We start from the raw sequence: 23,096 nt of genomic DNA on the forward strand, positions 1-23,096 counted from the left end.
TCACATTTGAACTGTCGAATCTATTTATCGATTTAATCGAATCCTTTGCATCTATATATTTGAATTGAAATTTATGAAGTTTGGGATGGGATCAAATGAATTAGCAGTCGACACCAACATCTTTCAATAAAATCAGTTTTCATATTCGATACAACATATTCACTAATTAAAAATTTGGTTTCTCTCCCATCAATTCATTAAGAAACATTTATCGATTTCTACAAAATAAATCGAATCAAAAACTCGAATTAGGAAAATCAATTCATTCGATTCTAGATGCTCCAAACATCGATTCAAAATATCGATTAATCGTAAACCTATAAATTAAATTAACTTAAATATTCGAAATATCAATTTAAACTCAGCCAAAGCTAGTACGGATGCTGATATTGAGTGCCACTCATATAAACCAAAAAGCAATTAAATAGTTTGAAATGCATACTTACCGATTTTCTCGCATTAAAACATATTTACACAATTATGAAGAAACAATCCACAATCGCCTTCGTGTACTGCCGTTCTACGCATATTTGGCTCGCAGCTCATAAGGTTTACATAGAAAATGGGACAAGTAGGTGTAGATGAGCAGTGTAAGCAGGTTGTAATTTATTAATGGTCCGTTTTATACATGGGTTCGATCACCACAAATGAACAAATTCAACAAAATGTTATCATAGAAAAATGTATGAACAAATTTTGTTACATGATCTTTAATATGATCATCTTAAGATTTCAGTAATTCCGCTGTTTTATTTTGTATGATGCTGATAAATAACCTTCGCCAATCGTATCATCAATCGAGCGGTTCTGGTGATGGCAAATCACATGACACGATAACTATTACTAATATTCTTAAATATTTCAACAAATGTATATTTTTTCATTCTCCACAAATTATCAACTATTTATTGTAAAATGCATAAATGTGATAATTGTGAATAAAACTAAAATATAGGGATTTCTTATGAATAAACGAAAACTATAACATTTTTTATTGGTTTAGTGGGAAAAAATTTCATTATCGGTATTTTACTAGTACTACCGATGAATCTATGACAAAAGGTCGAAAGACAAAAGGTCGAAAGGACAAAAGGTCGAAGAACAAAAAAGAAGGGACAAAAGGTCGAAAATCTTTTTTCAAAGAAGGAAAAATTTCTCACCAAGCAAATAATTTTCGACCTTTTGTCCTTTCGACTTTTTGTCTTTCGACCTTTTGTCCTTTCGACGTTTTGTTTTTCGACCTTTTGTCCATGAACCCTACCGATTCTGATCGATGTAGTACCGTTGAATCGGTATTCAGCAAAAGTAGTCGGAGCCGGAATCCCTAATTGACCACCTACTTCATAAATGAAACTAACGTTAGAAAAGTGAACGATGAAAAGAGTGTATGACATTTAGTCTGTTTGTCTGTGGTAAACCTGTCTGAACAGATTATTCCGATCTGTTGTTGATTGATGTCATTGTTGATTTGATTGCATAAAATTCGATATAGTGATGCCAGATATTCAAGTTAAGCAAATATAGGGGGTAGTGAATAAGTGTAAATTATATCTGCATGTAAGTAAACATTTTTTCAGACTTTCTTTTGACCGTCAGGCTAAAGCAGGCAAAAAACGGCTTTCTCTGCATTTCATAGTATTAGTTTCAAACCATTGGATGAACATATTTCAGACTGCGGAAATGTGCGCGTCCAAATGATTTTTAGTGTCAAAAAGGTGCAAAATTTTATATAAAACCTTCAATAACTCGAAAAGTATGAGAGATAAAAATATGCTCTTTTGGAGAAAGTTATGCGTTTTTGCAAGTAACAAATAACACTAGAACAATTGAAAATTGTACAAAATCATCCAACCAAGTTATGATGAAAAAAGTGATTTTTAGGGGTGTTCCACAAAAAACTCCACAAATGTACATGAAAATCAAAAAATATGCATACGGTGTCTTCAGCAAAGTTGTTTCTTCTAATATTACCTACAACTTTCCCGAATAAAGTTTATTTTTAAATTCATAAATACGAAAAATAAAATTTCGTTCTCACTTATAGGTGGATTAATCACCAAACTGACACTTTCATAAAATAGCGATTATTTTATGGAAAAACTTTCCCGAAGACACTATAGTACTAAAATCATGTTTTCAAGGTCAAAACAATTTCGATCACGATTTTTCAGCGACGGCTACAGTGTGCATCGGTGTATCGGTGATAGGTAGTCGAGGCACCTGCTAACCCGAAGCCTTCCTCCATCGGAATCACCGGACTGACCTCGGCACCATACCGACCACCATATCGTTGGAGTAGGCTAGATCATCCGCCGGGGACTAGCTGAGTAGATCGCGAACCAGCACCGGAAAATGGTTGTCGAGGCACATGTGTACCGGAAGTGTACTCGGCATCTGAAAACTTCTGAAAACTTCGTGGGCTGACTTTGGTACTCTACCGGCCAACAACGTGTAACGTTACCGGTTTTGGGAGATATTCCTCCGTCGGGGAACTCTCCATTGGAGTAAGCTAGCTTTACCACCGTGAACTACGCCGAGTAGTATCGATCACGACGAATTGCCGGCTTTGGCGCGTGCGAACCGAAAGTCACCCCCCAACCGGAATCACAAGATCGACCTCGGCATCCAACCGGTCCGCCCTAAGAGCATGACGAGTTAAGTAGTGGAGTCAAGCGAACCAACAAAGAAGCATTTACCGAAAAAAGTCTCACAGTCCAAGCCAAATACCGTTGAGTGAGAACCTAAAGGTTAGGTTGAACTTAGGTGAAAGCTTTGTTTAAAGTGCGGAAATCCTGAAACAGAAAGAGACAAAAAGATAAATAAAGGTAGCGATGACCAATTCGATAAAAAATGTAAGAGTGGGATAGCACTGTGAAAGAACAATGAACTCATGGGTTAACCCCAAATCTAACAGCGTGGATAGAAAACCTGGAGAAGTCAACATCTACTTTGCACAATTCATACCATGGCTGCTTCAAGAAGCATCTTGATAAGTTTAGACATGCAGAGCCCTTACGTTACGTCCAGAATTGATCTCGGAACATGATCGATCAGCAGGGGTACTACCGAGTTCAGGGAGAATTTTGTCTTTAGGAGAACTTTCGTCTTCAGGTTTCAGAATGTTCTGTGCCGGCGTAGGCTAGAGCAGAACCAACCAAGGCCTATGCCCATACTGCATCGGTTTGGAAGATTTACCACCGCTGGCAAATTCTCTGTCGGAGTTGGAAGGATCCACCGTTTCTAGAGAGGAGTAACCCTCCTGAAGGAGGACCCTTGGTTCAAAGAGCCTTTTCCGGGTGGCACAGTTTAACGGATACTGACTTACACACTTTGAGCACAGTCCCCCTCAAAAAAACAACATTGTGGCAAAGGGCCTGGGATGAGTCGGCTCCGAAAGTCGACTGCAGTGGTGCGGTGCCAAAGCCAATCCTAATGTAGCCACGGCTGCATATGATGAAGTTGCGGCCCGGTATAGCGGAAGACCCTTCCTATTCACTGATGGCTCGTCGGTTCTTGACGAAGTCAGTAATGGTGTGTCTGGAAGTGCCGTAAACCACTGCGTCCGTCTACCCAGCCAACGTAGTATCTTCTCAACTGAGGCCTACGCCCTGCTGCAGGCTTGTAAGTTTGCTAACGGGGTTCAGACTGTCGTCTTCTCTTATTCCGCAGGCTGTCTCTCCGCCAATGAACATGGGCGGATTGGTCATCTGTGGTTGGGTTGATAGAAGTACAATGGTTCACGAACATAACCTTAGTCTGGGTTCCAGTCCACGCGGGTATCCCAGATAGAGTTACTGTGCACGACCTGTAGCCTTAGGTGCAGGAACCTCATTGCTTCTAAGCGCACGGGCGCGCTGTACATTGTCAGACCTTTTTTGGTGCGCCATATTTTTCTTGAGATGTGTATCACTGCGGTTTCATGCACTCTGTCACATATGCTGTTTTAAATTCAGCGCAATATTTGAAGAAATAACAAAAGTTTTCAACGGGATCGAAATTGTAACTCTTGAATCGCGAGTCTTCGACCACATTATGTACCGTTTCGATTCGAATCCCGGACAGCTTCAAATTCCGGACACTCTACTTTGTATGGGAAACATTTCACTCGAAATGTTTCAAAATGTGCCGTCAAAAAATTCCCACCTTTAAAGATGATTTTCATAAACATTTTACATAGCAATCCATGAAAATTTACAAAGTTCAACTAGTTTTGACGTCTTTCTAACGGCTAAGTGCGTTTAATTAATGATTTAACTATTCTAATTGTGTTATTCAATACCTGTCCGGAATTCAAATCAAAGTGTCCGGAATATGAAGCAAAAACGTGGCTGTGTCCGGAATAAAAATCATGAAGAGGCCGAACATTTTTATTGATTAAATTGAATTAAAGTTGTGGAATCCGAATCTTCACCCACCATTCTAAATTTAAGTGTTTGCAAGGCCTGATTCACTAAAGTTTTATAAAGAACGATTCAATTTATATGTATTTCGATTAGTCGTTCTTCACTGAAGCCTTAAGTGTCCGTAATATGAATCAAAACGGTAGGCTATTTGGATCTGCATAATAAGCCGAAATAAGTTGTATAGGCTCTTCGTTACTAAGCAGTTGTTTCACAACGTGGATACCGATGGCGAGCCGTAGCGCCGATCAACGCATGAGACGAGTCTTCCCGAGAGCACATCACCTAGCACGCTTTTAGAATTTTCGTGAACCTCCGGCTAGCCCAGCACACTAGGATATCGATGTGCTGAGAGACGGTTTGGTATGAGGCTCGTCAGTACATTTATGTGCTCCTGAGAATTATGTAACTCTAATCCCAGACAATAAGACTGCTGTTAAACTAGCAAACCAGGGTTGTCGTGCTCAACAGGAGGTAACTACCGTGCCTGTGACGCTACCCGCTGGCTAGAGCAAACGTCTAGAAACGTATGAAACGCCTAGTGGTTTAAAAACCGAGAGGCCTTTCTGCGCAGAACAAAAAAACACAACAGAAAGGCGGCGAGACAACCTAATCCTCGAGATCAGAAAATTCTGACTCGGCTGAGGATCGGACATACTCGACTCACTCATGGGCGAAGGTTCAGGGGCGATACTGCCAGTCGTGCGATCAGAGGTTATATGCTAATCATCTATTGGTGGAGTGCCCGGCCCGAGTACACTTAAGGGCAGAGTTCGACGTGTTTGGATCAGTACGGAAAGTGCTATTCAATGATCGCAACGCAGAAGTGTCGGTGCTCAAGCTCGTCCGAACTCTGGTTTCTACGACGGTATTTGACGCCAGATGCCGTACTCGGCATGGTGGTTTAGGTCAGTGGTCACCAAACTGCGGCCCACGGGCCGCTTACGGTCCTCGGCCCGCGAATGGATTTTGAATGTTAATGTGATGCGGCCCGCATGTTATAATTTTTATTCATGCTGGTGTTTAATCCTTTACTCTTGCAACTTTGTTCTTGGAAAGTCAGTCATTGAAATCATGTAAAATGTTTCTGCGTTCATCCATCTTCATTTCATAAAGAGTAATATTTTTGATTTTTAAAGGGAAGGCTATGGGCCTGCAAAAAGTCTTCAAATCTCTAACAATATCTCTGCTGAACATATTTAAGTTTACAAAATTGAACCAGGATCTTGGTCGAGCAGAGGTGTCCGCAGAACGCTGATTTTTTTTAAGAATAATTAATTTTTTTAATTGTGACTTCTAAAATTTCTCCTATTTCTGGAAATTTTTGGAAATTATTTTATTCAAAATATTTAAATATAGATTGCTTTTTGACTGGTTGAGGAGCCCAAACGCAAAGAAATGTACAGTATTGGACAATACATTTGCGACTTTTTCGATCTTCCATACAAAATGGTCTACTTTTGTGGAATAAATCTCAGTTATATATAGCCCGATATGAATAAAATTTAAACAGCATGTCGGACATCACTTTAGTGTTCACATATATTTTCAACACTTCAGTCGTCGCACTGTTGTATTTTGTACAATAATGTTGAAAAAATCTCGCTTTCCGTTCGCATCAGCAACGCGATGGTTATGATGGTCTGAAAGGTTAGGTACATATTTGAAAATTAAATACAAAGAGATCAAGAACAATATTGATCCGATTAAAGTGAATTTCGAGAAAAATTTTCACAGAATTTATCTCAAAATATAAGAGACCTACACAAGTATTTTCAGTATAATTGTTAAACTCATCTAAATGTTACTTGTGTTGTTCAATCTATTTCGTCAATTTTTTGGTTTGTGTAAATTTTGAAAAATTGTTAAAAAAAAAAAAAAATACCGTTATTGCTTTAAACTCGTAAAAGAAAAAAAAATACAAATATTCGTTAAAACTCTAGTTATGTTCAAATCTGATATGAATCGATCCATAAAAAAATAGATAAAAACTTGTAAAGTAGACATTTTGTATTATAAATCAAAAAAGTTGCAAATGCATTGTCCAAATCGGTAAGTGACTTTTAGAACTTTTAGAAAGTATTTCAAGGTGAGTTTTTTTGGCATGAATTATTTTATATTAGCGAATTCAATTCATTAAAAACTTGGCATTGTTTCTCTGTCATTTATATCTCGCGTTCAGTATTATAAGGGCGTAATTGCAGTAATAGATTTCTCTTCATCGATTTTCTCTTTAGTTAATTATTTAGCCGGGCAACTGTTTTCGATTGCTATTTTTGACTTAGTAGAAAGTACTCATCATTCTTTATTGTACTGCACCGTAAAATGTTTCAAAACCCTATAAAATTTCGCGTAGTAATGCAAAGAGAAAATCGACGAAGAGAAAACGATCACAGCAGATTAGACCATTTCACAAAAATCGAAATTTCTGGGAATCAACCAATCACCCCCTAGTCCTAATTCGGGACTACGAAGCTGCTGCTGTTTTCCTCGATTTTCTGTGAGAAAAACAAGGAGAGATATATTTTTGCTTTTTTTTTCACGCACACGATGACAGTTCCTTACGAGGTTTTCCATAAGTGCGAGTGCTTTGTAAATCTCTTTTTGTTTCGTAGTCGCGAATTGCAATACCAAAACAAACTACCAGCCAAATTTTCATCCAATTTGGAGAAGATAAGAAGGTGCCTCAAGTCGAATTTGGCGAATGGTCAACGTCGGAACTAGAGACAACGCGTAGTGACAACAACGATTGGGGAGACCTGTATCTGTCGGGCACTTTTCCGTGTCCTAGCTTTGGGTCATCAGGTTGCCTGTGCACCAAAAACTATTCTCTAACAGGGATCATCCCAATGGTTCAGACCAAGTGCAACACCGTTAAAAATAATGAAGATTACACGTCATGTAAACTTCATTTATGCGATGTAAACATGACGTCATGTAAATTTAAGTCTGGAATCATGTAAATTTATGTTATATGTCATGTAATCACATAGAATCCTGCTGAATTACATGACATATAATTGAAGTTTACATGACATATCATGTATATATCCATTATATACCACGCTCCAATTATGTGCATTATATGTCTCAGAAATTTACATGTTTCGCTCGAACTGTGAAGATGTACAGAGCATTGGTAGCAAATTTACGTAAAACTACAAAAAAAAACATAGTTAGCAAGCACAGAAACGTGCACTATTACAATGTCCAATGAATGTGATAGACAAGCCCCTGTGTACATTAAGTAATTAGATGAGTTTGTCCTAGGGAGACCTCACATAAACTCTCAAAGTTTTCTGACGTACGCACCATTCGTTTGAATTCTTTTAGTGGAATAAAGCTTATTTTCTGAAAACAAAAGTATGGATAGCAAATACGCTGAATTTCAGTTGTGAGACTTCGGACGCTAACGGGTTGAGAAACAGTCCTGTGGTAATGGATTATTATTGCTCCCCGAATTCCGCAATAGAGAGAGGTTTTATTTTTGTTTATAATCATGAAATGTTTTAAATGTGCAATTAATAAGCTTGAATTTTTGGAACATTGTACTCACTTCCTTTCCATCGCGCACCGCTTCCTTCAGCTTGATGGGATCGTCCTCCAAGTAGACCTCGATTACGTCCGGATCCGGCTCCGGGTAACGGTTGTGCTTGTTGCTGTTGGCCAAACTGCTGCCGAGGCTGTTGCCGTTGTTGGTCGTCATTGTCACCGCGGCCGTCGTCTGGGGATGGTAGATATTCTCGTTGAACCCCATCGAGGGCGACCCCGGCGGGTACATATACTTGCTAACACTCTTCCCGAGCGAGTCCTTCCGGTGCCTTGAGGCATGAAACCGTGGAGCGGAACGATGTAGTCCTCCTATTCCCATGGATGGTGGAGGTGCCATTTGTTGACCGGGATGCTGCTGCTGCTGCTGGTGCTGGAATAGCATTGCCTGGGCTGGATGCAACGGGTGCTGGTAAGGTTGAAATTGCTGGTCTGACTGCTGCTGTTGCTGGGACTGCTGTAGTTGCTGTAGCTGCTGAGAGGTCAGACGACGACCCCCCATCGTAGAGAGCTCCATTTTGCATTATGATAATTTATGGCAACTGATGATAATGGTGACTCTGTAAGAGGGAAGATAAATTTCGGGCTATTAGTTGGAATCAATAAATATAAGCTTAATTTACTTGATATGTCTGAAACCTTATGTACTGTGAAAGAATCAGTATCATGGATATATCCACTTATGAACATAAAATTCAAAATGGCGTTGAATAAATTTACTTCCAATGCAAATGCGTTAGCACTTCCTCCCCATGTAATCCGCAAAATCGTCATCATTGCTGTCATTTCGCACTCACATGTACACCAACGATGCTGATCCAGGAAGCATCCCAAAGTGTGGAAGGAAAATCAAATTAAAACCACAGAACCCATACCCGATTATTTACAGCAATTTCGGTTCAACCCGCAGACAATTTCCTCTCCCTGGGACCTCCCGTCATCCGTTCGCAGCGCAGCCCATTCGAAGCATTGGCTGGGTGTGCTTCGGAGTAACAAATGTGGTAGCCTGACACTACCGATATAGAAGAGCCCATACACATGATTCGATATTCCCCAAAACCACATCAAGGAAGAGAGACATTGGCGTAGAAATAAGGGAGGGGGAGTCAGGATTTTATGCTTAACGACTATTATGCTAAACGTATTTATGTAAAATGGATCATCTCCAATTTTTTTTACAATAGAAAGGCCTACGGAATCTACCACAGCCTATATTCTTCCAATTCTTGTAAAACATTATCCTGCCTGTCCAAGTAGCTTCAATAGGAACCCAATGTAGTTGTTGGCATCAAGTTCTATATGCATCAAAGGACATCTTAAAAACGTTTGAAGTATGATACGGACATTCAAAGGTATTCAATCCTAGCTACGCCAATGGATAGCGAGAGTATATCTCTAAACTCACACTCACTCTATAGTCGGTGATGTGCAAGTTTATCGGTACACCGCACACTCCAGAGTGTGCTCCCGGTGCCTCCTCTATCCACCAGCGCAGCAGCCACTTTCGGAATTTCGGACGAATTGGATCCACAAACTTCACACGCAGAAATGCACCCTTTAGCTCATTCTGATACGGCTAGCTAAAAGTGAGGTCATCACATATGGTGGACACATGGGCAAGACCGAAGGGGGAGATGCAAGAGCGCTCGGAGTGGACCACCGATTGTTCGTCCATCCGATGAAGCCGGCTAATGACCATAATGGGCAGCACAGCCATCAGCCAGGCAGGTGGGCAAACCGGACCATCGTCAGGGCGGTCTATTCGTTGGTTTTGGGTTGCTGGTTGAACCTGCATCATGCTCGCGCCCTGCTCTCGTCCAAGCCTGCATACAAGTGGGATATCAGGAGACACACTCTTTTCTACACCACTGCTTAACGATATTTGATTGTCTAATTTGTATGCAAATTGAGAGTGCTACTCTTCTCGCCTCGATTCGGAGTTTATTTTTTCATGTTTGGTCCATAGCCATTTCTTGCGTAGTGCCGCTTTGAGAGTGTGAATAAATAAAAATCCTAACCGGTCAAAATTCTTTCATTATCATGAGTATATAGGTACTGGGATAGCAGCGGGACGGTGAAACTTACGCCAAATCAATAATACAGTGGTGAGAGACTGTGACGATAGTTTGCGATATAATGGCAAAGAGTTCCACTATCGGAAGTTTTAGATGAAACTTTTGGAGTTTATTTTTGCTTAGTCATGTTTTTCTATACTACAGGATTTGACAAACTATTTCTGGTTAGAAATGTTGTTTGATTCAAAACTTCTAAATGAGTTCGCGATGATGAGCTATACTTAATTGATGGCTCCTTATTCTAGATTACTGAAGTTGAATTTTTTCTGTTTTGAAGTTAAGTTTTTACTTTTTGCATTTGGCAGCATTTTCAAGGTTCTCAAACAACTACTACGGAACATATATTGTCTTAGATAACTAAATCATTGGGTGATGAATTATCTATGAGAGTTTATAGCTCTTTTATGCTACTGGAGTACCCAGAGCAGAGGCGCGTCCACGTTCGAAACCATGGGTAAGACAAACGATGGCAAATATATTGTGCACAGTGCACGCTATGTCTAAACCAGAAGATTATGCAAATCGAATGTACCTCAGATTTTTTTCTGCTAGAGTTCAGTATTTGGTTTATATTTTCATAATCGGAAGGTTTTAGAATATTCCATCGGTGAAATGTGGAGTTTTTTCCACTTTTTAGCTATTTTTCCATATAAAGACTATGAAAATCAATGAAAATCACGTTTTCTTACACATTTTAGTCCATACAAAATGTATGGGACAAATTTTACCGATGGAATATTTTGAAACCTTCCGATTATGAAAATATAACCCAAATACTGAACTCTAGCGGAAAAAATCCGAGGTACATTCGATTTGCATAATTTTCTGGTTTAGACATAGCGTGCATTGCAGCTAAGAAAAAAATTTACCTTATGGAATCCTAGACTGGAAATTTAAAGTTACTATATATGAGGAGCAATCAATCGCAAAGGGGTGTAAGTGATATTTTGGCCGGTATTGAGTTGAAGAAATTTTACTGTTTCCAAGCGTTCTAAATATATTTTCAGGTGATTTTCATAACTCATAGAAGACTGGCTTGTTTTTTTACTTTTATACAATTTGTATAGAAAAAAATTAAATAAAAAGTAGATTTTCACAAAACTCGGTTTGTTTCACTGACAACCGTTTGCTTTTAACCCCTTCATTTTCATTCCAGTCGTTACTACAAGACTAAGGAAGCTTTCCGTCCTTACAGGGCTGGTAGCGCAAGACATCTTGCATGAAAAAAAAAACCTAAAAGGAACCAGAATGACGACGAAAGGAGACCAAACAGGAACAATGAAAATAAAACGAAACCTAATAGGAGCCAGATTCATCATAGCATCAGAGCAGACATTTTAAGCTCTAAGTTTTTTTGGAACTACCTATCACTGTATTTGTTTTCATGATTTTCACTAGGAACTGAATCTTAAATTTAATCAGATATTACTTCGAAATTTTTAAAGGATTTTCCTTTTCAAGAATTTTGTTTTGAAAGCCTCAAGAATTCAACCTGGGTTTACCCAAACAGAACCACAGAAATGGAATTTCTCAATTTCTTATCTTCTAATGAACAATAATCTCTGAAGTAACGCCTGGTCTCTTGAGGAAGTTTTAGAAGATTTCCAAGGTAATTTGCTAAGATAATCGAGAAAAAAAATCATTCATATCACGGGACAGTATTTTGCAGGATATTCTGAAGGAATTTCTCGAAAACCATTAGGAAACATGTAGGAAAGATCGGAGGAATTATTTGGAAAATTGTTGTAGTGATAGCTGGTGTGAAAACTTAAATAAACTTTTGAAGGTGGCATTGGATTTTTTGAGATACTTTTTCAAAAATGTTTGGAAAAACTGCAGGAATGGATGAAATGCTGGAGAAATGCCTAGAAAAAAAATAGATGTTCTAAAGAACCCATCAAGGAGATTTGGATTTCTAGGAGGAATCGTGGGTGAATTCTTGAAGGAAACTCCTCAGCTATTATTTTTCAAAACTCTGAAACAAACCTCAAAGAATTTTCTCGGGAGAAATTCTGCAGATATCTCAAGAAGATCTCCTAGAGTAACAACTAGAGAACCCAGTTGAAGTATTAGTGAACAAATATCTGATGGAAATTCTAGGATAGGATTGGAAAAAAATCAAAGTTATACCTGAGGAAATTACAGAAGATAGTAGTTTTGGAGGGCTTCATCCCGTTAGGCAGAATGTCGTTAGGCCGAAGGTCATTAGGCCGAATGCCATTAGGCTGAAAGGGTCGGTAGGCCGAAAGTGTAATTATGCCGAAAATGGCCGATAATTCTAATGAACCGTAAGGTCGAGTGGGTAATTAATCCCTCTACCGCCAGCTTCATTTTTTACCACTTTTTATCGCGATAATTTTTTTGTTTCTCGATATTTTTGCACCATTTTTTCACAAGATCTCAAAAAACTCTTCTAGTTTAAGAATTCGTCTCGATATCAATCATTGGTGATCTTGTTTTGAAGATATTCCAATGTTCCTTGGGAGACCGACATTCTCCATATAAAATGTCTTTGGCGACCATTTTTTTTGGTCAATTTATCAAAACAATAAAATGTGTACTATACAATGCCAGGTAATAAGGAGCTACTCTGAAAAAAAAAACATACAAATCGGTTCAGTAGGGTCAGTGTTCCCTTAGTAGACAGTCCCCTATAGTCGCACTAGTGGCTTTTAACGGCCGTTTTGCTATAAAGCTATTTATCTAAGTAAAATTGATACACAGCTTGATTTTGTTCAAAAAATGATCGAAAAAATGATCCCTTGCGCCTATAGTCAACCTATTGTTCCAATAGTAGTACTACTGAGAGAATTTTTTTTTTATTATACAAAATTATTCATGAATCTAGAACTTTTTTACAACAAACGAAAGCTTTTGACCCACACTTTGAAGGAAAAATGTAAAAGTTTTGTTAAAATACTGTTTTGATTTGTATTTTGCCAACGCTTTGATGCTAGTGCTACTATAGCAACAGAAATTAGAAATAGTGCTACTATAGGCACATGTGTTCCTTTAGTGGCACAAGCGATAATAAATACAAACATATGAGTTTTCGTAGTTTTCATATTTTTCCTACAAAACCAAGATAAAAAGCTTTCAGATAATGTAAAAATAATGACGCTAGCGTTATTTTTCGATTTTATACAAATATTTGTTCTTAGCTATGCGGCTATTGGTACATCGACCCTATTCTAGGAGAAATCTGAAAATTATCATGTGAGGTTTTAATAGTTTTCAAGATCTTTATTTGTTCAGCGTGCTACCAGAAACATAAATGCTCATAACTCAAAGACGGCTGCACCAAATTGCTTCATTTTTCCACCACACTCGCATTGTAATATCATTCCGTGGAGTGAATATCCGAATAAGATAAAAAATTTGTATCCTGATTCACGTGGGTTATGGCTACGCGCCGGTCCCCCAAGGAATTTTGAAATATCTTCGGATCCAGATGACCAATTATCAATATCGACATATATTCTTATACTTGAAGAGTTTTTTGAAGGGTTTTGAAAAAATGGTGCAAAAATATGGAGAAACAAAAAAGTTATCGCGATTTGAATATTTTTTAGCGGTAAAAAATATATGCCGGTAGAGGAGTTAACAGGGATAGGTCAGGATAATTTGCATCACCTAGAAGCCACCGGATGAATTTTCAGTTCGAATGGATTGTTAGTTGTTAGAATAGGATATTTTGAATTACCTAGAAGCCCACACAACCTCTGTAAAATATAACTTGAAAAAACAGCCTTTGATTAGAAGAAGGGAAAAACACTGATGAATTTGTTAGCCATTTGAAGTATTAGTAAATGGTCAACTGTTATTTCAGCCTAACGGCATTTTCGGCCTAACGGCACTTCCGGCTTAACGGCACTTTCGGCCTAACGGCACTTTGGGCCTGACGGAATTCGGCCTAACAACCTGCATCGGATGGAAATTGTAGGACAGGTTTGGAAAAAAAAAATCAAAATTATACCTGAGGAAATTACTGAAGGTAGTATTTTTGGAGTTCTCAAGGATTGCCTGGAGCAAATTCTGGAGAAATTATTCTAAGCACCTTTCGAAAAATCTCTGGCAGAATTTGCAGAGAAATCTCTAGAAGAATATCTAAAGAGATCGCTGTAGGAGAACCAAGAAAAATTATAAGTAAAATCACTAAGATAATTCCTGAAGCTTTTCCTCGGTGAACCTGGGACGAAATTCTTGAATAGCCGAATAGCCTGTTTGACACGTTATAGTCTCTGAAAATAGAGACTTAAGAGATCTCCCATTATAAAGAGAGACTTTTCAGAGACATTAAAATAGAGACCAAGTCTCTAACAAGAAACCTGCTGTCAGCCCTATCTTTGAGATCTTTTTTTGAACCAACTATTATCATTAATATTAAAACATATGAGTATCCTTAACAATCCTGCAAAAAACTAACTTCCTGGAAATCGTCATAATCGGTTCTAAATATGGTTATGAGTTGTGCTACAAAAACCAGTGGCAATTTGATCGAATCACTTTTAAGGAACTAACTGTGGGAGTTCTATCGGAATTGCCTTGAAAATCGTCAAGAGATTCAGCAATTCTTTGAAAGATTATGTCAAGAGTGATCGCACTTTCAGAAATCGCTAGCACCTTTACACTCGTGCTGTGTATAATACGATGGGACCGGTCTTAGTTAGATAAATCCATTACTTCATCCAAAGATTCTTTAAACATATTTTGATAATTCACTAAGGAAGTTCCAGAAACTTCTCAAAATTACTTCCAGGAATGCACATGGTAATTTGTCCCGGAACATTTACAGGGTTGGCAGTAGTTTTTTTTTAAGAAACCATCCATTGATTAATTCAGAAACGCCATAAAGAATTGCTCCAATTTGTTTTTTTTCTTACGGTTAGAGAAGATTCTTGTAACAATTCTTACAGTTGGTTTCGCAGGATTTTCACTATAGATATTCTTAATCGTTCTTCAAACGAGCTGGTTTGTATATTGAAAAGATGATGTATAGTTGAATTTCTGTTAGTTTCCTGCTGATCTTGTTTTTTTTTTATCTTTAAATCGTGGGTAGAATAATCCTTTGACTGTCATATCCAGGTGTTTTTGTGCGTAGTAAATATCCTACCTCTTCTACCCAATTCCCGCGCCACATACCCAGAGTATATGTACCAGACTTGAATACAAGAGAGGTATTGGCTTATTGTGATGTCAGTGAGTAGGCTAAGATGCGAGACGGAAACGTCCTTCTATTCTGTAATTTTCAACAGGTTATTGATCCGAGGAACCCCCTGGATAAGATGCTGAAGCCATTTGGATGAGGGACTACGAGGAAGCATAACCTGGATAATGAGACATAGCATGGACGGGGAGGTGGAACCTGGACGAGGATGCAGAACATGGACGATGAAATAGAGCCTTTACGAGCAGGTCACTTAGAAGAGGAACCAAGAGTTGAATGAGGCTGGAGGCATGTGGTTGTTGATTGACCAAAGTTCGGAAGTGCTAGAAAAACTCGCAAGTCATGAGATGTTTGCTACAAGGTGCAGTTGCCCAGAGATGTATGCTACGGCTGGCCAAGAAGAACTTGAGACTTGAAGGAATTCAGTAGCTTGGAGGAGGTCGGTGCCAGGAGGAGCTCAGAGGACAGAAAACGCTCGGTGGCAGATGGTGCGGTTAAGAGGTTGTGCAATAAGTGTTGTCGAGCTTGTACATCACACACTTTGCAGTTGAGTTATATAAGGGTAAATGTGTAACGGTAGAGCTTATAACTCGAATAAAAAGAAGGTGCTGGTTGGTAGCGATATCAGGCTGTGTAAGAGACAGCCCTCAACAGATACAACGTTCGGTTAACATGGTGACAAAGTATGGCGCGTCTGATAACGAACGGTCAGCGTATCAAGCATATAGAAGAAGATAGATGGATCCCTTATTACCTTGTTTTGTACTTCTGTAGCAGTAGTAGTGATTATACGTGATGTTTGGAGTACGTGATGATGGTGGATGCGCAACAGGATAGCGTAAGGCGATTTTAAAAGAAACGTAGAGGTTCCGGAACGGACGGAGTGTCGATGACCGGATCCGTTTCGAAGGAACAGTGTTGATGCATTGTAGAATTAATTAACTCATTACGCGTGGTAAAGATGGATAAATTATGGGTGAAATTATGAAAACAACCAAGACCAAGTTCACGCATCAGGTAAGTATGACTTCGATTCGTTCCGCAGGTATTGAGGAGCACAACACTTTATTTGACCTTTTGAACTATTACAATTTACCACTTTATTGCTTTTCACTTAACATTACACAACATTCAAAACATATAAATTCACTCACAGTTAACTCGTCAAAAACTTCACAAAACTCTTAAATAGAAATAATGCCTTTGATTTTCCTAACGGAAGCTGAGTCCGTTTATTTATGATAACAACACCAACAATATGACATAAGTTCATAAGACGGTGGTGCCGCCAAAACCGGGAAAACCGACAGGAGATCCTGTTTTATGAGGAACAATATGCATGCTGGATACTCTTGGTAAATTTCGATCTATCTACACGATTTCCGTAAAAATATTTCAACGGCGGATGCTATTCCGACGATCATCGTATGCGCGGAGAAAGCTATTGATGTTAAAAACGCATTCAACTCTGCCAGTTGGGAGGCTTTCGCCACAGCCTTACAATAGAATGCGGGTTCTCGAATATCTGTGTAATGTTCTACAAAGCTACTCTCAGAACCGGGTACTGGTTCACGACCCAAATCAGAGACGGATGTCAACCAAAGTAACGGCGTGTGTTCCGCAGGGATCCATACACTGTTGAATATGATGTACGATAAAGTGCTTACATTGACACTGCCGAATGGAGTCTAGATCATCGGGTTAGCAGATGATGTCATTCTTGCAATAACTGGCGAGACTGCGAATGAGGTGGAGATGCTGACGGCTGAATTGCTAGACATCATTGAATCGTGGATGATAGGAGTTAAGCTGCACTTGGCTCATCACAAAACGGAAGTGGTGCTGGTCAGCAACTGCAAGGCGGTTCAGCAGATCAAGATTAACGTCTGAGGACACGCAATCTCATCGTAGCGTTCTCTGAAGTACCTTGAGGTAATGATCGACGACAGGTTAAACTTCAACAGCCACGTAGACTATGCATGTGAAAAGACAACGAAAGCAGCTAACACAGTAGCCCAACATTGGAGGATCAAGAAGCAGTACGAGGCGTCTTCTGGAGACCGTATCATCGTCCATGTTGAGATATGAAGTTCCGGCTTGAGCTGCAGCGTTGAGAACCAAACGCAATCATGAGAAGCTGGCAGGTACGTTCCGGCTCATGGCTATCGAACTATATCTTCGAAGGCAGTGTGGGTTATCGCCAGAATGATCCTCATCTGCATCACTCTGGCTGAGAACATGGCATGCTACCAGCGAAGGGACACAAGAAATATGAGGAATACCATCAGATTGGATACAACGGAAAAGGGGCAGCAGAAGGAGAATAATTCGGAAAAAGGAAAGTAGCCCACAGCCTCATTCCTAACGAGTCGGTGTAGACGACCAGAAAACAGTGATCGGAGTAGGCTAGATTCTCCGTCGGGGACTAGGCCGAGTAGAGCGAGCGTAGCGTTGTATCGATAATAAGTCGTCGGGGCTCCTGCAAACCAGAAGTCATCTTCGAACCAGAACCGACCCTGACACTTGGCTTAGTCCAGAGTGCACGAAAGGCCTATGAAGCTTGGCACAGTTTCCGAACGGCCTTACAGAAAACCGGAAGGTATCGCAAGATTAGTCTGCTGCGGGAGCTCATGAGACTGAAACTCGAAGACTGTTCATCCGTTAAAGAATACGTGGACGAAATTTTGACCACAAGAAAGAAGCTGCAGGAGATCGGATTCCCGCTTGAGGACAAGTGGATCCTTATGATGGGGCTGCCGAAGAGATACGAGCTGAGTGGACAGCAGATTGGGTGAAGTCGAAAATACTACAGGACGTAACGATTGAGTCCAGCACCAGGGCTGGCGGATCGAGCGATGCGCTAGCATCACGTCCGAAACAAGCGAGCAAGTAGAAGGATAAATCGGCCTTGAGGTGTTTCAAGTGGAAGAAACTTACATACTTTGCTTTGGAATGCCCACAGAAATTGACGAAATAGAACGAGAAGAGTTTTCAAAAGAGACACTACTGGCGTGTAAGAAGCAGAACGGATCACTGGTAGAGTGGGTTCTGAATTCTGGAGCTGGAAACCATATGTGCAAGGATGAGAGCATGATTGTTGACGCGAAGCCCGTGTCACAAACCATCTTTGTGGCAGATACATCCGAGATACCGGTTGTGGCCATTGGAAACGTCGAGATTGTCGCTGATATCGATGGTGAGTGCTGTAGCCTAGATGTCTCTAACGTTTTATGTGTTCCAAATCGCGAAGTAAATAGCCTTACTATGAGTCACATTTGCAAGAAAGGACGTATTCAGCAGCGAGGAAGATGTTTATTGTTCGACGGAAAGTTGGACAAGTGATTTTGGGCAGAAGCGGCATCAACAACGGTTTACCTAATCAACCTATCAGTGAGAGGAAGCGCAAATTTCCAGGCAAGTTTACTGATTTTAAGGTAACATACAGTGCTCTGTGTCAGAAACTTGCAAGTACACAGAATCAACGCAGACAAGTACGACGTGATCCACAGCTCGGGAGATTGACCAGCACTGCGCCCCCGTCACACTCGAAGAAAGTAGCTGTTGAATCGCAACACGAAACTGGACATGGTAACGTAACTGGGAGCGCCCAGCCCAAGACAAATGTTTTAGTATCATCGATAGCGGCAACCATCTTTCACCGGAATGTATTGCACAGGTAATCTAGGATCCTGGAACGGTGCAGGAAGCACTGAATCCGAGGACCGTGACCAATATATTGCGGCAATGCAGTCATAGTACGAAGCGTTGCGTACCAACGGGACATGGTGTCTTGTGGATCATCCAAAGGGACCGAAAGCGTTAAATAACAAGTGGGTCTTCAAAATCAAACACGCTAAGGATGGTTCTGTCGAACGTCACGAGGCATGACTTGTGAAAGTAGATTACAGCGAAACATATTCGCCTGTCGTCTGTTACGTCACAGTTCAACATCTTCTTGCGCTGGCCGCGAAACTAGATCTTCTTGTCTAATAAATGGACGCTGCGACAGCAATTCTCCAAGGCGATTTGGACGATGAGGAGATATATATGGAACAGCCAGAGGGAATCCGAGACGATGCTACTCCAAGGAAGGTCTGCAGACTGAAGAAACCTCGGTATGGACTCAAACAGGCAAGCAGAGTTTGCAACATCAAGCTGTATCATAAACTCAAGTGTGTGTACTACAACAGAAGATGGTAAGCTCATTATCGTGGCGGTCTATGTCGACTATTTTCTGTTCTCGAATGACCAAGGGTTACGATGTGAGGCAACAGTTGAGCGAATAGTTTCAGATAAAGGACTTAGGATAAGCAAATTCTGGAAATGCAAGTCACCAGGACCGACGGCGCCATCTCCATCGATCATGAACGGTACGTAGATGAGTTGCTAGAAAAATATAATCTGAGCGACTGTAATCTAGTATCGACACCGCTGGAAGCGACTGGTAATAACAATGAGCCCATGAAATGGGGGAAAGAGAGAAGATGAGAGCCAATCCATTTCGTGAGCTGATTGGAGGACTCCAGTTTGTCGCAAAGTACAAGAGGCAAGACATCAGCCTTGCAGTAAGCGTGGTCAGCTCGGTTTGCAGTGATCCTGGGATTCCATACTGGACAGCAGCTAAACGGATTTTGCGTTACCTCAAAAGGACCAAGCAGTGCAAGCTAACGTGCAGGAGGGATGCGGATCCAGCGTTTTTGGATATAATGATGCTGATTGGGCAAACGATCCGGAGACCAGACGATCAGTCAGTGGGTATGTATTTCTACAGTGTGATGGAGCAGTTTCGTTGAGTTTCAGAAGGCAAGCTACTGTCGCTCTATCGACCACAGAAGCAGAATTCATGGCGCTTTCGATAGTCACTCAAGAGGCTGTCTGATGGAGCGGATTCATCCAAACGACGACACTGAGTGTCCGGTAAAACCAGAATCGCAGGGTTTGACAGAATAAGCGTGGACCGTGATCAGAAGTACCACAGAGTCAATAAATCATTTGTTGAGTCTACCACCTGTTCAGAAGCTTTTACTCTCTATCATGAGATTATTACAGTCACCCCACAGTTATGGATAGCACACAGATATGGATCAGAATTGTATTGAAACAGGAATATCTCATCAACTATAGTTGGAATTATGGAGAACACATTTTACCTATGTGAACCATAAGTCTGTACAGCATCGCAAAGAATTATAATATGCTTAAGCATATTTTTTTCCGACCGTAGGAAATAAAATGTCAACTGTGTTCCCAGAATCATAATTGTGGGGCATTGAAAACCATACCACAGTTATGAATCAGATATAAGACGATTCCGAAACAAACGCCAAAACGTATGCTTACACTAAAACACCATTCGTTTGCCTCGCAGATAAATTGCTTTTATAGTGTTCTGATCCATAATATGAGTCGATTTGATCCATAAGGGGGCGTCCACAAATTACGTAACGCTTTAGGGGGAGGGGGGGAGTAGGCTCAAGCGTTACGGCTCATACAAAATTTTGAAATTTTTCATAGAAAAAGCGTTACGGACGGGGGGAGGGGGTCGAAAATTTCCAAATTTAGCGTTACGTAATAAATGGACGCTGCCTAAGAGGGATCCTCCTCTCCCACTGATCCACATCTGTGGGGTGGACATCGTTTAAAATTTCTATCAAAATTGAAACTTTTTCGTAAATAATCTGGAATTTTGAGGTGTATTCTCGAAAACAACTATATTTTGCAATGCCAGGGAGATAATTTTGTTTTGTACAGCGTCACCATGATTTGTAATAATATGTTGTTCTGAAAGATGACCCTTAGTTGATCCATAACTGTGGTTGGTTGGTTTGACTTTATTATCGAGATTTTTAGCCCTGGGCTAGTTCATCTCGGGACCAACGGCTTTACTTCCCTTCGTCACTATAACTTTTTACGTCATAAGTGACTATGTCGGGGATGGGATTCGATCCCAGGTCCTCGGCGTGAGAGGCGAGTGTTCTAACCACTACACCAGGTCCGTCCCTCCATAACTGTGGGGTGACTGTACGAATCTTTTTATGGAACATCGTATCATCTGATTAGTAACTGTTCGATGTTACACAATTGTGATTCAGTGCACTTATAAATCGAAACTGTATCCAGAACACTGAATTTTAAGTACATTGTATTGTTCTTAAGCCGTTGTTATGATAAGTAATATACAATTAATCTAGAACGTCGATTCACAAATCTTTCTTCTTCCTTCTTTTTTTCTATTTATGAAGAAATTGGCTTAATTTATGACGGTAAACCTGCCTTAAGCTGGCATTCAAATATCTGATATCTAACACCATCGAAGTTACGCTACGTAATATGAATGTGGATGTAGAGGATTGCAATTTATACTTTTTAAATCTATAAGTTCATCGAACTGATGCTAATGGAAACCCTTCCAGAGATTTTTACTCCAGAGCGGAATGCTCAGAATTGCAATAGCAAGCAATAAACACCCAAGTAGAACGTCAACTACTTATTCGCGTTGCCAACTACTCATTCACTAATGCCAATGCAACAGCTCGTGAATTTATACCACCACAAAATCACTTAGCCTAACAATAACGCACAAAAGGCACTATTCACGACACTTCACATCTGTCCATTAGCATTCTGTTTGAAATACTTTCTACCTTTAAGCACTGCATTTCCTGCAACTGCGAAGTCACAGGTGCAGATGTATTGTTGAAAACGTGCAACATTGTATGGAATCTGTCTCCGGCGCAGCTGACAGGATCAATTCCGAAAAAAAAAAATGATTTATATACTTCGAACCGAGCAAGACATAAACCTAGTTTCAATTAACTGCTGGACTTCCGTGAAAGAAGAGCCATTGCATTGTGGATGGAAGTTAAATGCAATTTTCCTTAAATTTGCACACAATATTAACTCCACACATGCCGAAGCCCTTTCGTCGACGGCAGCTCATATGTTCATGTGTCACGAGCCTTTCCGTAAACACTCCGGCATCAGCTTGCGAAAACCCATTCTTCCCATTCATGTGTGCACTACCCTCATTGAGCAGTTGAGTATGAGCGTATCGAGGGGGGGGGGGTGTTGTTTCCTTGTGGTAACCAGAGTTTGAGTTTTGAGAAAATTGAGAGTTTCTGTCACTTACCGCTCTCTGCAACTATCATGATCCGCAACACATCGTCTACTACTACAGCTCGGATAATATCAGGGGGATAACAATGCATGATAAAACCCTTTTTATGATTTTATCTCTTTGGAACTCTCCTTCACTGCTGCTATTTACCAAGTTAGTTACAACTTGCGTCTTAGGGGCCTTCCTTAGCCGAGTGGTTAGAGTCCGCGGCTACAAAGCAAAGCCATGCTGAAGGTGTCTGGGTTCGATTCCCGGTCGGTCCAGGATCTTTTTGTGATGGAAATTTCCTTGACTTCCCAGGGCATAGAGTATGCCATACGATATACGAATGCGAAAATGGCAACTTTGGCAAAGAAAGCTTTCAGTTAATAACTGTGGTAGTGTTCATAGGAACACTAAGCTGAGAAGCAGGCTCTGTCCCAGTGGGGACGTTAATGCCAAGAGAGAAGAGACAACTTGCGAAACATTACCGATCATAAATGGATACAGATGCGATGTTTTTTTCGCTTGCTTCGATTGTGCTTCGAAATTAATTGAGAGCGTATTCAGCAATGCCTGGTCACAACTGCAGATTAACCAATGACTTCCTAGTGGCATGAAATGATTGAGTTCTAGCCTACGGGATAATCGAATCTCAGAGGGACAAAGTACCTCCCTGGCTGCACGCCATTGGTTCGTAGACATGCATTTTCCTCCCCCACTCACCACCCAACTCCCCTCATTCTGCGTGCCCAAAGTGCATAAAAAGAAGCACGTACGAACCTCCCACTTTTCCATCCATTTATTAC

General features: G+C 40.3%; 1 protein-coding gene across 1 annotated transcript in view; it reads right to left on the minus strand.

The window, feature by feature from the left end:
- Positions 1 to 23,096, minus strand: part of LOC110676975 (ras guanine nucleotide exchange factor V) — a 271,444-nt gene that overhangs the window by 10,474 nt on the left and 237,874 nt on the right. The window contains exon 2 of the mRNA XM_021847141.1: positions 7,957 to 8,509. Within this exon, the coding sequence (XP_021702833.1) occupies positions 7,957 to 8,466 (510 nt within the window). The 5' untranslated portion in view covers positions 8,467 to 8,509. The remainder of the gene's footprint in view (positions 1 to 7,956; positions 8,510 to 23,096) is intronic.

Source organism: Aedes aegypti, chromosome 1, assembly GCF_002204515.2.
Source record: "Aedes aegypti strain LVP_AGWG chromosome 1, AaegL5.0 Primary Assembly, whole genome shotgun sequence".
Classification (NCBI taxonomy): domain Eukaryota; kingdom Metazoa; phylum Arthropoda; class Insecta; order Diptera; family Culicidae; genus Aedes; species Aedes aegypti.